The 16,797-nt window shown below is 43.5% G+C and overlaps 1 protein-coding gene across 2 annotated transcripts in view; it reads left to right on the forward strand.

Moving 5' to 3' along the window:
- The window catches only part of COL24A1 (collagen type XXIV alpha 1 chain), a 321,301-nt gene that overhangs the window by 219,061 nt on the left and 85,443 nt on the right, over positions 1–16,797 (forward strand). For both annotated transcript variants that reach the window (XM_047785408.1, XM_047785409.1), the window contains exons 37-38: positions 284–337; positions 469–576. In XM_047785408.1, the coding sequence (XP_047641364.1) occupies positions 284–337; positions 469–576 (162 nt within the window). The remainder of the gene's footprint in view (positions 1–283; positions 338–468; positions 577–16,797) is intronic.

The raw sequence follows: 16,797 nt of genomic DNA on the forward strand, positions 1-16,797 counted from the left end.
CCCAAGCTACCAAATGAACGTATATTTCCTTTAATTATCTGGACGTTATTAGCATTCTAGGACCGTCTTATATTGGAATTTACAGGCTGTGACTCTTTAAATCATTTTCGGAGTTCTTCCAGGCAATAAATCGTGTTTGCTATGCTGTCAAATACGCCTTAGAAATAAAGTAGAAGCAGGAGTCTTTGTACATAGACCTGCCAGGTGTGTAGACGCCAGGGGAAACACTACAGATAAATGATTTAGCAAAATAATAAAGCTTAGTGTTTCTGCTACTGAATAGGGTGAACCAGGAGCTCCTGGGGAAGAAGGCCTCCAAGGAAAAGATGGATTGAAGGTAAATTATGCTTTTAATGTTGTGATTAAAATATCACATATAGCTCTTTATGTGACAACAAAAATCTGCTTATTTTGTGGTCTCATTATTTCACTGCTTCCCCGTTCTTAAAATTGTGTCCTGGGTTTCAGGGGAGCCCAGGAGGAAGGGGACTGCCTGGAGAGGATGGAGAAACCGGCGAGACGGGCCTGCCAGGGAGCGTGGGGCCCTCGGGCGGACCAGGGCCACCGGGCCCCGCGGTGAGTGCTGCGGATTCGGTTCTCCACACACACGCACACACACACATGTACATTCTTGACCCCCTCGTGTGTCCACTGGGAATTTGAAGGTGTGGCTCGAGTGAGAGACAGACCAGGGACTGACTGTCAGCATTCCTAAAATCCAGGGGAAACGTTTTCTCATGTGTCACACAGCCACTGAGCTCCTTCTTTGCTTCTCTCGCTTTATTGAGCTGTGACATATTATTAAGTGTAAGGCACGTGCCACGTTGGTGTGATACACACACGTTGCTAAGTGATTACAGACTGAGTGTCGTTAACACATCCACCCCCTCGCCTAGTTCCCTTGTGCGTGTGTGGTGAGGAGTCCTAAGGGTTACCCTCTTAGCAGCCAGCGCGCAGTCAGCTGGTCGCCGTGCTGTGCCTTAGGCCTTCTTCGTCCAGGACTCCTGCATCTGGTAACTGGGAGGCTGTGCCCTTGGCCGCCTTGGCCACCTCCCATCTCCCACCCTCGCAATGCCAGTCTCCTCTATTTCTGTGAATTCTGCCGATGTTTTTAGATGATACACAGTCTCTGACTTATTTCACAGCATAGTGCTTTCTAGGTCCATCCATGTTGTTTCAAGGGTTTTTTTTTGTTTTGTTTTTTGGTTTTTTTTTGCCTTTCTTAGGGCCACACCCACAGCATATGGACGTTCCCAGGCTAAAGGCTCAATCAGAGCCGTAGCCACTGCCTACACCACAGCCACAGCAATGCGGAATCCGAGACACTTCTGCGACCTACACCACAGCTCACGGCAACACTGGATCCTTAACCCACTGGGGGAGGCCAGGGATCAAACCTACGTCCTCACGATGCTAGTCAGATTCGTTTCCGCTGCGCCATGATGGGAACTCCCATCCGTGTTGTTTCAAATGGCAGATGTGCCTTCTTTTTATGACTGAATGAGAGTCCATTGTATATTTAACAACTGCATATATAGTGTGTGATCTGAATTTTTATGTATGTGTGTATATAAAATGTGACCATATATATGTATAATCACAGATACACACACACACACACACACACACACACACACACACGAGATCACATTTTTTCAAATATTAGTTGACCCTGTAGGCCTGGGTTTATTTCTGGGCTCTTAATTCGGTTCTCTTGGTCTATATGTCTCTTTTAATGCCAGCACCATAATATTTCGGTTAATATAGTTTTGTATTAATACAGTTTGAAATTAGGAAGTGTAACGCCTCTGACTCTTCTTTTTCAAGATTGTTTTAGCTATTCAGGGTCTTTTATGGTTCCGTGCAGATTTTAGGATTGCTTGTTTCTATTTCTGTGAGAAATGCCCTTGGAATCTTGGTAGGGATTGTATGGGATCTGTAGATGGCTCTGGATATAGTGTGGACGCTTTAACAGTGTTACTTTCTCCTGTCTCTGAACGTAGGCCATTTTTCCATTTATTTGTATTTTCTTCAGTTTCTTTCATCAGGGTGTTGTAGTTTTCAGGGTACAGATATTTCACTTCCTTGCTTGTATTTATTCTCAGTATTTTATTGTTTTTAATGCATTAAAATTGCAAATGGCATTATTTTCTTTATTTCCTTTTCAGATAATTTGTTGTTAGTACATAGAGATATGACCGAGTTCTGAGGTTCGTTTTGTATCCTGCAGCTTTACTGAAGTCACTTTTTTTTGTTTTGTTTTGTTTTGTTTTTTGGCTTTTGTCTTTTTTGTTGTTGTTGTTGTTGCCATTTCTTGGGCCGCTCCCACGGCATATGGAGATTCCCAGGTTAGGGGTCGAATCAGAGCTGCAACCACCAGCCTACGCCAGAGCCACAGCAATGCGGGATCCGAGCCGCGTCTGCAACCTACACCACAGCTCACGGCAACTCCGGATCGTTAACCCACTGAGCAAGGGCAGGGACCGAACCCGCAACCTCATGGTTCCTAGTCGGGTTCATTAACCACTGCGCCACGACGGGAACTCCTGAAGTCACTTATTAATTCTAACCGTGGTCCAGTTTGCGTCTCCTGTGTGTTAAGGTCGTGCCGTCTGCAGAGCCCTTTTCCTCCCTTGCCGGCGGGGGTGCCTTTGATCTCTTGCTCTTGCCCAGTTTCTCGAGCTAGGACTTCCAGTTCTCTGCTGAGTAGGAGGGCTGAGAGCCGGCGTCTCTGCTGAGTTCCTGATCTCAGAGGAGAAACTCGGCCTTTCACTGTTGAGTGACGTTAGCTGTGGATTTTTCACAGACGGCTTTTATTCTTTGAGATGTATTCCTTCCTGCATCTTCAAGATGATCAGTGTGTGTGTGTGTTTTTTTTTAATGCTGTGCCTGTGTTGCATCCCATTGACTGGTTTGCAGATTTTGAGTCACCCTTGCAGCCTGGAATAAATCCCACCAAATCAGAGTGTATGTTCCTTTTAATAGGCTGCTGAATTTAGTTTGCTAGTGTTTTGTTGAGAATTTTTGCATCTGTATTTGTCAGGGATATTGCCCTGCAGTTCTCTTTTCTTGTAGTGCCCTTATCTGGCTTGGTAAGAGAGCAATGCTGGTCTTGTAAAATGACTTCAAGTGTATTCCTTCCTCAGCATTGGGAAGAATTTGAGAACATTTAGTAGTAATTCTTTAAACGTTCGATACGATTCATCAGTGAAACCCTCTGGTCCTGGGCTTTTCTTGTTGAGCTATTTTTCAGTCTCCTTACTCAGTATTGATCTAGTCAGACTCTATTTCCTCACGATTCAGTCTCGGCAGATAGTATGTTTCTTGGAATTTTCCCTTTTCATCTAGGTTTCTAATTTGCTGCCAAATAATTACATACAGCAATCTCTTATGACCCTTTTTCTTTCAGTGGTTTCCTTTATGTCTTCTCTTTTATTTCTGACTTTATTTGAATCCTCTTTCTCAGTGAGTTTAGCTAAAGATTTGTCAATTTTGTTTATCATTTTATAAGGCTAACTCAGTTTTGTTAATCCTTTCTATAATTTGCTGTTCCCTCTTTCATTTATTTCTGCTTTAATCTTCATTATTTCCTTCCTTCTGCGAGCTGTGGCCTTATCTTATTCTTCTTTTTCCATTTCCTTGAAGTGGACCGGTAGGTTGCTTGTTTGAGATCTTTCTCTGTGTAATAGTGTGGAGTTCATCACTATAAATTTCCCTCTTAGAGCCATTTTTGCTGCATCCCGTAAACCTTGGTATGTTGTATTTTCATTTTCATTTGTCTCAAGGTTTTTTGTAATTTTTCTTTTGATTTCTTCTTTCGTCATTGGTTATTTGGGAATATTATTTAATTTCCATGTATTTGTGAGTTTCACAGCTTTTCGCTGCTGTTCTTGATTTCTAGTTTCCTGCCGTTGCAGATGGAAAAGATACTTGATGTAATTTCTGCCGTCCTGAATTTGTTTGGACTTATAATGTGGCCTTACATACGATCTGTCTACAAACATGTTCTGCGTGGACGTGAGAAGGACGCGTGTCCTCCTGCTGGGTGGAACGTCCTTCCTGGGTCTCGTAGGTCTGTTCGGCCTGTGGTATTGTTCAGCCTCTGCTTGCTTATTAATCCTCTGTCCAGATGATGTAGCCGTTTCAGAGAGTAGGATGTTAAAGTCCCTAACATGACAGTATTCCATTTATTTCTCCTTTTATTGCTGTTACTATTCGGTTTATATATTAAGTACCCCCCAGTGTTTGGTATATAAGTATTTACAACTATTATCTGTAATTAATTGACCCTTTTGTCATTATTTAATGATCTTCCTTGTCTCTTGTGATTGTTTTCAGCTTAAAATCTATTTTGTCTGATATAAGTGTAGCTTTTCTTGCTTTCTTTTGGTTACTATTTGGTTGAAATATCTTTTCCCATCCCTTTCCTCTCAGTCTTCGTCCTTAAAACTTAAGTGAACCTCTCGTAAGCAGCATACAGTTGGGTCTCTTTTTAAAAATCCTTTCACACTTTCTGTGTCTTTTGGTTGGAGAATTTCATCCATTTACAATTAAGTAATTATTGATAAATAAAGACTTTCAATTGCTATTTTGTTTGTTGTTTACCGGTTGTTTTTTAAACCATTACTTCAGTGGGTCCTCTGTTGCTGTTCCTGGATGATTTTATCGCTTTTTGCCGCACTCTGCCTGGAATCCTTGATCATAATCTTGTATATCTGCAACATGTTTTTCCTTTGTGGGTCGTATAAAACACGCGATAATTATAACATCCTGTTTTAAGCTGGTGACAGCTTAACTTTGCCATCACAGAACAACTTTGTGCTTTTACCTCTTCCTCCCTCACCTTTTGGATCGATGTTACAATGTGATCTTTTGTATTGTTTACCTGTAAGAATTTAATGTAGTTAGGGTTATTTTTAACACACTTTTTAATCACTTTTAAACTGGAATTGTAAAAGTGATCTATGTATCACCATTACAGTATTGAAGAATCCGGATTTGAATATACATTTACGGGAACCCCCTGGGGAGTGTCACACGTTTATATGTTTCAGACTGTTGCATTGTTTTGTGGCAGCTTCAGAGAGTGCCCTTTAGCATTTTTTGTAAGACAGGTTTAGTGGTAACAAGCCTTCAGCTTTTGCTTGTTTGGGAAGGTCTCTGTCACTCCTTCATTCCTGAAAGACAGCTTTTCTGGGTATAGTGTTCTCGGTTAACAGGGGTTTTTTCTTTCAACATTTTGGAGATATTATTCCATTCTCTTCCTGGCCTGCAAAATTTCTGCCGAGAAATCAACTTTTAGTATTATTAGGACTTTCGTGATAACTTGCTTTTCTCTTGCTACTTTTAAAATTCTCTCTTTGTTTTTGGCCTTTGACAACACTTTTGTAATTTTAGCATCCTTAACGTCATCCCTCAGTATCCATGGGGGATTCGTTCCAGGACTCCCGCGGCACCCAGTCTGCAGAGGCTTAACTCCGTCAGGTGAAACGGCATAGTATCTGCGTCTGACTAACCTACTCACGTTCCCCAGTCTTTAAACGACCTCTCGGTTACTTTTCGTACCTCATACGATGTAACTGCTGCATAAACGCTTGTAAATACAATGTAAATGCCAAGTGAACCACTGTCAGTGCATGGAAGACTCGAGGTTTGCTTTTTGGAGCTTTCTGGATTTTGTGAATGTTTTTGGTCAATGATTGGTGGACTCTGGATGTGAAGCCGCAAATACTGAGGGTTGACTGAATAAGGTAACAACTCTGTTTGGGCTCAATCTATTTGGGGTCCTTTGGGCCTCAAAACTCTGGAAGTCCATTTCTCTCCCCAAGTGCGAAATGTTTTCAGCCGTTATATCTTTAAAGACTATCTCTCCTCTTTTCTCCTTTCTTCTCCTGGTGGCCCCACAGTGTTGTTAAATTTGATGCTGCCTCATGCCTATCGTAGTCTTTTCTTCATCCTCATTCATCCTTTTTTTTTTTTTTTTTTGCCCCTTGGAATAATTCCAAATGGTTTATCTGAGTTCACTGATTCTTCTACTTGATCAAATCTGTTGTTGAAATTCTATCGAATTCTTCAGTCATTGTATTATTTATCTCTAGGGGTTTTTTCCTTGTTTATTCTCATAGTTTCTCTTTCCTTGTTGAACGTCTCATCTTGTTCATATATTGTTTTCCTAATTTCATTTAGTTTTCAGTGTGTTCTTGAAATTCATTTAATTTCTTTAGGAGGATTAATCTGGATTTTTTAAGACAGTTCATAGATTTCCATTTCTTTAATGTCAGTTATTGAAGCCTTATTCGTTTCCTTTGGTGTTGTCATGTTTGTCTGATTATTTATGATCACAGTATCCTTGCGCTGGTATTTGCACGTTTCAGTAAGCGATCTCCTCTTCGAGAATTTACGGGTTTGTTTAGGCAAGGAAAGAACTTCACCAGACTGCTTTGCTTAGGAAGCTGGATGGGTTAGCTTGGAGCATTTGGGGCAGGCCCAGCTTACTGCTGGGATCTCCAGTTTCATGAGGTACCTCCCTATGTTCTGAGGCAAGGAGAGGGTTGCCACTGGCTGGTCTCCTCAGTTTGGTTGGCCAGCTGCCAACCGAAATAGGCACCCTGGTTGGGTAGGCGCGCTGGCTGGGTTTCACGGTTGGGTGGGGCTATAGACCGGGTTCTGTAGCTAACTTTGGGTATGGTATGGTCTCAGGCTGTGCTCCTTGGGAGGACAGGACCAGTCGTTCGACTCTGCAATTGGACAAGGCCTCGTGTTATGCTCTCTAGCTGGATATGGCCTTGACTGAACTCCATATTCAGATGGAGCTACAAACATGGCTAAACAGTTGAATGGAGCTGCCGGCTGTGCCCCAGGTTTGGGCAGAGTTGCAGGCTGTGCTTTGTGATCAGTAAGGGCACTGGCCGTGCTCTTCCATGGAGCTTGCCAGGCTTTCTGGTCCAGTGGGGCCTCCAGCTCATCTCGTAGACAGTGTTTCATAATAGGGTGGGATTGCCTTGCCTGAATGAGGTTACAGGCCATGCTTAATAAGTGGACAGGGATGTAGGTAAAAGTCTGAGCTGCACAGCCCGGAAGTGCCTTAGACTGAGCTCTCAGGCTGCCCTGGGTCACTGGTGAGGTTCCCTAGTCATGAGGGGCCAGAGGCTGCGCTCAGCAGTTGGGCAGGCAGCTAGCTTGGCTCCCTGCCTAAGCAAGGGTGTAGTATGGACTCCCCAGCTGCCTGAGTTCTGTGGCCAGACTTTCTGGTCACAGGATGGGAGTCTATGCTTAGCTGTTGAATAGGGCTACAGATGTACTTCCCTTCCCAGATGGGGTCATATAACAGGCTCAGCATCAGGTATGACCGCTTGGCTGGGGACCCACATCATGCAAAACTGGAACCAAGCTCCCTGGCCAGACAGGGCCAGCAGCTAAGCTCCGCATGTGGGCAGAACCACTGGCTGGGGTCTCTGCTCAGGTGCTGTTACTAGCAGGAACGTAGTCCACTAAGCTCTCAGTGCAGGTTGCTGTGAGCCACGCCCTCATCCTCACCTCTTGGGCTTATATTGTTGCCTTTCTTGGTTCCTGATAGTTTTCAGTTTTTAGAGGACTCACCAGGACTGGACCCAAAGAGAAGCCAAGTAACAAGTGCCAAAAAAGTGTGGTTATCTTCCTAAGAATTTTTATCAAATTCACTTTATCTAGGAAAGTCATTAACGGTTATTAGTAAGGTTACATGGATTTTTTCCAGTCAGCTAACCTAGTTGCCTAAGTAAGAACCCTGAAGTTGGTGGGGAGGAGAGCACAGAACTAAACGAAAGGCCCGCCCATGCTGCAGAACAGCGCGGCCAGGAATCTGAGGCAGTGGTGAGAGAGCATGACAGGTGGTGATGGGCAGAGTAGAGATGAAAAGAGGGCTCAAAACAAGACGTGGAGAAGCGATACACACAGATCTCGTCTGCTTCATGATTTTCCAGGAACAATCCTGTGTTGGACACGTCTTTGGTGCCGTTTATAGCAACAGCGCATGTGTATTTCGTTTTGTTGTTCTCTTTGGAATTTTAAATGCCTTTTAGCTCATAAACTCAAAAAAAAAAAAAAGGATATTTTTTCAAAAGAATTTAATGACCCATGGAGTTCCCTTCGTGGCTCCGTGGTTAACGAACCCGACTAGGAACCATGAGGATGCGTGTTCGATCCCTGGCCTCGCTCAGGGGGTTAAGGATCCGGCGTTGCTGTGAGCTGTGGTGTAGGTCGCACACACAGCCCCTAGCCTGGGAACTTCTGTATGCCGTGGGTGTGGCCTTAAAATAAATGAATTAATAAAGACTGAGGTCATTCATCAGGGAGGGAAAAGGGAGGACAAAGCTCGGTTGGACTGACCGAAGGGTCAATTTTCTGTTGAGTGTGGTATGATGTTCAGTGGAGGTGGATACCTTAAGAGAAGATGAAACAAAATAGTGCACCCTTTTCCAAGAGGCGTTTTCAATAAAATCGTAAAAGTTTAGTCAAAAGATGAGAGGAATATCAATAATGAGAAAAGAATGGGGACACACATGACTTTCGTTTCTGAGAAACTTTCCGTGGAAACCCTGGAAACAATCATTTTTGAACGTCGAGATGAGTGGCAGTAAGGAGTAAAGTTTATCTAAAGATAATCTAAGGATTATCTGAATGCTTCTTATGCCTCTGGCTTTAGGCTTGTTTGTTCTGAACTATTGTTTTGTAAAGCAACACAAAATAGAAGGCGTCCACACCTCCGCTCTAAAGAGCACTAAACAGTCTAAAGAGCTGTGCGTTGTTGGGGGAGTCATTCTTTGGCTTCCCAGTTTACACGGGGCACAGAGGCAAGGGTTTGGAGTTCGGCAGGACCCCAAGGTGATTGTGTGAGGAGGATGCTGGGTGGGTGGGACTGTGTTCCTTCTAGTCCTGCTTGAGCCAGAAAACACCCTTTGCGTATCTAGTCAACACATGAGCATATTTACTTAGCACATGAGTATGTACAGTCAACACATGAGCATATCTAGTCAACAAACACTTTAGCTTCTCTATCAGATTTTTTGAGAAGAAAGGTTATAGAGCTTTAAAAAAGCATTAGTTTGGATGTTTCTAAATTTTTAGTTAGTCCGCAGACTGAGACTGTATAAAATATATTTGTCCGTTCACTAATTCAGGGAAGTTTGTGAGTCTCCGAGCCGTGAACTCTGCCGAGCACTGGGGTCCCAGGGGGAACAAGATAATCAGGGTTCCTGGTCTCAAATTTTATAACAGCGTGGAGAAAGCGGACGGGAGACAGGATCACCGCAGGGTGTGAGGCTGGGACAAACGCGGTGATGAAAGTACAGGGGCTGGTGATAAAGACCAGCTGGTCACAGGAAGGCCGGGCGACTAGTTAAGGGTAGGGAAGCTGTTTGCACCTGGGGCAGCGAGGAAAGGCTTCTCTAGACGGGGAGGACTGAGCTGGTCCTCAGTCATGGAGGATCCAGGGAAGGATGAGAAGGAAGCAGTCATGTGAAGAACGTTGGAAGATCCTTCAAGACAGACGGAATAGCCACGACCAAGACCCGGAGAGGAGAACGATCTAGGTACTTCCCAGAAGCGGAAAGGAGGCCGTGGCTGCACAGGGAATAGCGACAGGTCGTTTGAGATGAGCTTGAGGAACAGGTAGGAAGCAGATCATGAAGAACCTCTTATGAAACCTGTTGAAAGGTTTCAAGCAGAAGCAAACGTCGTCTCTGACGGGAATCCTCTCTGTAATTTCCAGACTTTGTTTAACAGTGTCTGGCATGACTGGCTATCTCGAAGGATAAAATAAATTCCAGGAAAAAGAAATTGACAACGTAAATGTGACTTACAAAGCCTGCGATGTACCTAGTCTGTTTACGAGGTAGAGTGTGGTCTTTGCAACAAATGGTGCTAGAACTCTCGGACAGTCACATGAAAAAAAATCAAGTTGGATCCTTCCCCATGCTATGCACAAAAATCCATACAAACCGGGTCGTAGACCTAAGTGTAGGAGCTAAAGCTGTAGCTGTCTTAGAAGACGATGCAGGAGTAAGTCTTCATGATCTTGGGCTTCTTTTGGGGGGATTAAAACTGCTTCTAAAGCTGATCGTGGTGGTGGTGGACAGCTGTGGGAATTGTACGCTTTAAACAGATTCATCCATGACGTCTCAGTAAAATTGTGTTTAAAAAGCAGATGTGATGTGTTAATTCTGAGACAATACAGCTACTCTGACAAAGTTTAAAGTAATCAATAGGGACTCTCAGCTACTTCCTCTGTGTCATAAGCGGGCTGAACATCAAGCCAGCTGTTCTCCGTTAACACGACATTTATTTAAAAGCTTTCCTATTTCTGTAATCATTGAAGAACTCTATTAAAACAGGCACATGGTAGAAACTGCTGCTTTTTTCCCAGTCTGCCCTGCAAGCCTCTAAATACACAAATGGGTTGCAGTGGGTCATGTTAACTTTTCAAAGTCAATGTTTTGGAGCAAAACATTACTTGTGCATTTAGGAACAAGCAGTAAAACAAACCAGCCTAATATCAGTGGAATTTTACCATTACTACTCCCCAAGAAGAAAAACAAACTGTCTTTAAAGAGAAAATAAATGTGAACAAAAGGACCAGGGGAGATCTTTCTGATTATAATGGTAGGGAAAAAAATGCAGTATAGTACACAGGCCACCCCTTTCTCACACATAATGAGCTTTTCAAACATGTGCAGAAGTTTACCGTGAAAAAAGTTCCTAGTACATCCATTTCCTAGAAGCTAAAACGTAGTATAAAAACCTCTCACTACCCTTCGCCTTTTATTCACGAACTTTGGTTTTACTTCCGGCAGACAACAGGTGTTCTTTAAGGCGTTCTTTATTTATAATAAGTCCAAGGGGACTGGCTACTGTCTAAGCATTTTCCACTCTGAGCATGCGTTCTATTATTCATTTATTAAATATTAAGCATGAGTTTTATGCCGGTCACAGTTCTGGGCACTCGTGTTACAACCATGAACAAAACAGACAAGGTCTCTGCTGTCTTGGAGCTTACAGTGCCGTGTGCAAGAGCCGTGTGAACGAGAGTGGCGCCTTCTGATAGCAGGGAATGCTGTGAAGAAGCGGAGACGTGGTCATGGGTACAGATGCCCTGGTAAAGGGGCTGCTTTCATTGGGATGGCCCCAGAAGGACTGCCGGAGGTGACATTAAGTAGATGCCTAGGATAAAAAAACTGTCAGGCATATGAAAATCTGAAAAGAAGGAAAAACAACTTCCTAAGTAGAGAGAGCGCCTAATGCAAGGGCCCCAGGATAGAAAGGGCAGTTCTTAAATCCCCCATGGTGGGGGTGGGGGCAAGTGGCTGAGGCAGGAGTCTCTTAAGTAACTGCAAACATGACGTCAAGGAAACAGGGGAGGCGGATGGGGTGGGACGATCCCCTGACAAGAGGTTTGACGATGCCGCTATGGCAGGGGCAGCTGCTTGGCAGCTTTTGCACTGGGAAAGATGTCTGATGAGCATTGGCGGTGATGATTTGGTTTGTTTTGCAGAAACGGGCTCTGAGTGAGAGTGGACCAAAGCATTTAGGAGGCTGTGCAGTCACGCAGATGAAAAAGCGATAGAGCAGTTGGGAACACAAGGGAACAATAGATAATAGTAAATACTGCTCACCTTCAAGACGTGTTTTGGAGCTGTAGTTGACTGGATTTGCTCAGGGTTTGAGTATTGAGAAAGAGAGAACATATAATAAAGAATAAATCCTGGTTTTTAGCTGGAGCAACTGAATGGTTGATCATGCCATTGAGTGTGTCATAGAGTTACAGACTTTTGGTACTTAGGTGTGTGCTGGTATGTAATTTCTTTGTTCCTGGCTTATCTGGTTTTCTCACAAGCCCTAACTTACTGACTAGCTGAGGAGCGGTTGGGAGCTGGGGGAGACAGGAAATTTTTATACCCAATTCAGTCAAAAGCTTAGTCCATTCGCATCATTAGTTGTCTCTCTAGGCAATGCTCAGACTCTCAGGATGCTTGGTCTCTCAAATTCTAAATCCTCCACCCGCCTCTTCTGCTCCTGCCAAAAACCGAGTCTGTCTCCTGGGGCGGCGGACGAGGGGGCCTAGAGCCAGAGGCAGGGCGTCCACACTGATGGGGGTGCAATCAGTGCCAGGCCGGGGCTGCTGCCCACCCTCCCGGCTTCTGATGGTGGCGTCTCCAGCTGCTAATTCTTATTTCCTTGGGGGGCGCTTCCCCCGCTGAACGAGCGTATCAGTGGCTGCTAATCCTTGGGTCCCTCTGAGGTCGGCTGTGGTTCCCACTCGTGCCCTTTGCTGCAGAGCCACGGCTTCCCACATAACGGCCACCGATGCTGACACTCGTGTGCAGGTTCCCATCCGCGTCCTAGAAGAGTCGGGGATTTAGCAACACCGTCTTCCCTGGTTTGACTCTGCCGAGCGGCCAAATTGACGGGGCTGTAGGCTGTGCGACATCTGCAGAAAAGACGCCTTTCCTGATTCCGTGTGAGGAGTACGAAACAAGGTCTCTTTGAAAACGCAGAAACTCAGAAAGAGATCTGAACACCTCGGTCTGCCTCCCTCTCCGCTGTCCCACTTTCTCCTGAGGCCAATGGAAAAGTCTAGGCTTTCTCTTTCCTGCCCTGTGTCATCTATTCCCATCCTTCTGCCGTCCAGGGAAATCCTTAGAGCTCCGCGGGGATCAATGCAAAGGGTGTTTTCACTACAACACAAGACGCTCTTGTGTGCTGGGTGCCCAGGGCTCAGCTTGTGAAATGTTCAAGTTGGAAACAAAGAAAATAGAAAAATCATCTTTTAGTATATTCAACCTTTGGACATACCAACCCCTCCGGCTAAATGAGGTAAAAGTCCATGGACCCAGAAGGGCAAAATAGAAAAGATTCTAATAATTTTCAAAATACTGCCTATTACAGTGGAGGTGTGGAGACTAAGAAACAGCCTAAGAGTTCGAGGAGGAAATGCAGGAGATCAGCTGGGACACGTAACGTTTAAGACGCCCTGAGGAATTCAGGAAAAGCCGCCGAGGGTAGATCAGGAGGCAGTGGCGGGTCAGGACAGCAGACCGAATTTCAGGAGCGGGTAGAATGCAGACAGACAGTATTTAAAGCCACAGGGACAAGATGAGGGCACTCCAGTACCACGTGGGTGGGCAGAGAAGAAGCCAGCGTGTGAGGAGAGGGAGTGGGGAATCCGGGAAGCCTGCTGCCCACGGAAACAAAGTTTAAAAATAATTCAAGCGGAGTTCCCATCGTGGCGCAGTGGTTAACGAATCCGACTAGGAACCATGAGGTTGCGGGTTTGGTCCCTGCCCTTGCTCAGTGGGTTAACAATCCGGCGTTGCCGTGAGCTGTGGTGTAGGTTGCAGACGCGGCTCGGATCCCGCGTTGCTGTGGTTCTGGAGTAGGCCAGCAGCTACAGCTCCGATTCAACCCCTAGCCTGGGAACCTCCATATGCCGCGGGAGCGGCCCAAGAAATAGCAAAAAGACCAAAAAAAAAAAAAAAGTTTCAAGGATGAAAAAGAAGCTTCAGATAAGATGAGTGGGATAACCAACCACCAGACTTGTCTATATGGCGGTCAGTTGGTGACCGGAAAAAAAGCGATTTCAGAGATATGGTAAGAACAAAAGGACAAATGAAGAGAGAGTGAGAGTGAGAAATAGTGACAATGAGCGTAAGTAAGTCTTTCAAGATGTTTTACTGTGAGCAAGGGCAGAAAATGGAGCTAGAAAAAGAGGAGAAATTGAATTGATGAAAAGAGAAGAAAGGGAGGGAGGGACACGAGGTCAGGGGGGCTTTTACTGAGTGATATGCAGCATATTTGATGCTATTAAAATGATCTGGTCAAGAGAGGAAAATCGACAGTGCAGTGAAAATGGGGTGTTTTCAGAAGGGAGGACTTAGGCTGCAGGTGGGTACAAGCGAGGAGCTGGCCTCCGATGGCAGGAACAGAGACACACCTCGTGCAAGAGAAGGGAACAGGAGCAGGGCTCGAGTCGCTGTCTTGGTAGAACAGGCACTAGGAGGAAGAGATGGCTCCGGGATCTCAGTGAAGAACGAGGCAAGGCTGTGAACTTGAACGTGAGGAGGGAATGGAGGTTCGGAGACAGAAATGAACATGTCAGATGCCTTGCTGAGTCAGCTTCCTCAGTTACACACATTCGTGAAATTCACTTACGATCAGTACAATGTCAGCAGTTACGTTTACATTATCCCCAGTTTTATTAATGTTTAAATATGTACATATTTACAAATATTTTATGCACATACATATGTACACATATACATATATAAATATTACATGCACATACATATATGCAAATGTTATATACATATACATGTATATTATATACATACTATTTAAAGGTATTACTTACAGTGATGCCTACACTGAATTATTGGTTGGCAGGTAGCTTTGCCATGCAGTGGTTTTCATGGATCTCTGAATATTTGAATTCAGTACCACTGTGGAATACTGAGAGGTTAGAAGAGTTTATGAATTCTCTCCTAGTACTGCAAGAAAGGTCTAACATTTTTAAAAATTGTAAATTTAATTCACATATTTACAAATTAAATAAAAAATATAATCATCTCAATAGATGAAACAAAAATCATTTAGTACAATTTCATATCCATACACTGAGCATCATACTTAATGGGAAAACGTCAAAGAAATGAGCAAAGATCACTACTATTCACCATTTCTGTTTGACATTTACTGTCAGAGTCCCAGCCAGTGCAGTAATATATGAGAAATAATCTACAATAGATGGTTAGAATTAATGAGAGTTTAGCAAAATGCTAATACACAAAAATTATTCCATTCTTTACCAGCAGCGATTAGAAGAGTTTTAGAAATGCAATTTTAAAATAAAAGCTAATACAGTTAGTAAAAAATTAAGTACCTAGGAATAAACTTAAGAAATGATTTGCAAAGTTAAGCACCTAGAAATAAATTTAACAAAAAACTTTATTGAAGAAAGTGTTCCTTGGAGTTCCCGTTGTGGCGCAGTGGTTAACGAATCCGACCAGGAACCATGAGGTTGCAGTTTCGATCCCTGGCCTCGCTCAGTGGGTTAAGGATCCAGCGTTGCTGTGAGCTGGGGTGTAGGTCACAGACGCGGCTTGGATCCCGCGTTGCTGTGGCTCTGGTGTAGGCCGGTGGTTACAGCTCCAATTCGACCCCTAGCCTGGGAACCTCCATATGCCGCAGGAGCAGCCCTAGAAAAGACAAAAAAATTTGTTCATCAGTTTAGTAACAAATACAAACTGATGTATATTTTATATTCATGGATAGGAATACTCAATATCAAAAAAAAAGTTAATTCTCCCCTAAATTAGCCTACGATTTCAGTCAACGTCCTATGGGATTTTTTAATGTAACTTGATTGATGAAAAGTGATTTTAAAATTTACATGGAGGATCAAAGGGCTAATATGACAGTTTTCAAGAACAGGTTGCTTGGGTTGGCAGAAGTGAGTCAAGGCAGAACTTGCTGACCTGATGTCGTAACTTATTGAAGCTAATTGTTCAGTCAGTGTCATCCTCATTCACAGGCAGACCAACAACAGACCAATAGAGATAGAATGTAGACCCAGATCTAAGTATGTTTTAAACCTTTACATTTAATAAGTTGTTTATGCATTGAAGATTTACGAGGAAAGGATGAAATATTTGATAAATGGTCTGGTACAATTGGTTATCCAAATGGAGAAAAAACAAACCTCTCCTTCACGTCAAGGCACGTATACACACACACACACACACACACACACACACACGAGTGACTCCCCAATTAGATTAAAGATCCAGTTGTAAACATCAAAGTTTTAAACGGGAGAATGTTTTATGAGCTCGTGGAAGGAGGTGAGCCCATACATATCTCTTAAACACTAAAGTAATAGGAAAATATTGACGAATTTGACTACATTAAAACTGTGAACTTGTGTGAATTGGAAGGTATACTAAACAGTGAAAAACTAAGCACCAGACTAGGAAAGGACATCTGTGATACATAGAATGAACAAAATGCAAATATAAAGAATATGTATTAGAAACTTTTATTTTTTATTTTTATATTACTCAATGAATTTATTACATTTGTAGTTGTACAATGGTCATCACAACCCAATTTTATAGCATTTCCATCCCACACCCCCAGTACATCCCCCCACCCCCCAACCTGTCTCATTTGGAAACCATAAGTTTTTCAAAGTCTGTGAGTCAGCATCTGTTCTGCAAAGAAGTTCATTTTGTCCTTTTTTCAGATTCCACATGTCAGTGAAAGCATTTGATGTTGGTGTCTCATTGTCTGACTGACTTCCCTTAGCATGGTAATTTCTAGGTCCATCCATGTTGCTAAAAACACGGTATTTCGTTCCTTTTAATGGCTGAGTAATATTCCATTGCGTATATGTACCACATCTTCTGGATCCACTCCTCTGTCGATGGACATTTAGGTTGTTTCCATGTCTTGGCTATTGAAAATAGTGCTGCAATGAACATTGGAGTACATGTGTCTTTGTGAGTCGTGGTTTTCTCTGGATAGATGCCCAGGAGTGGGATTGCTGGATCCAATGGTAGTTCTCTTTTTAGTTTTCTGAGGAACCTCCATACTGTGATGGAGCTAGAGACTCTCATACTAAGTGAAGTAAGTCAGAAAGAGAAAGCCAAATACTACATGATATCGCTTATATCTGGAATCTAATGTATGGCACGAACAAACCTTTCCACAGAAAAGAAACTCATGGACTTGAAGAACAGACTTGTGGTTGCCAAGCGGGGGGGGGGG

This window comes from Phacochoerus africanus, chromosome 6 (assembly GCF_016906955.1).
Source record: "Phacochoerus africanus isolate WHEZ1 chromosome 6, ROS_Pafr_v1, whole genome shotgun sequence".
In the NCBI taxonomy this organism is placed as follows: domain Eukaryota; kingdom Metazoa; phylum Chordata; class Mammalia; order Artiodactyla; family Suidae; genus Phacochoerus; species Phacochoerus africanus.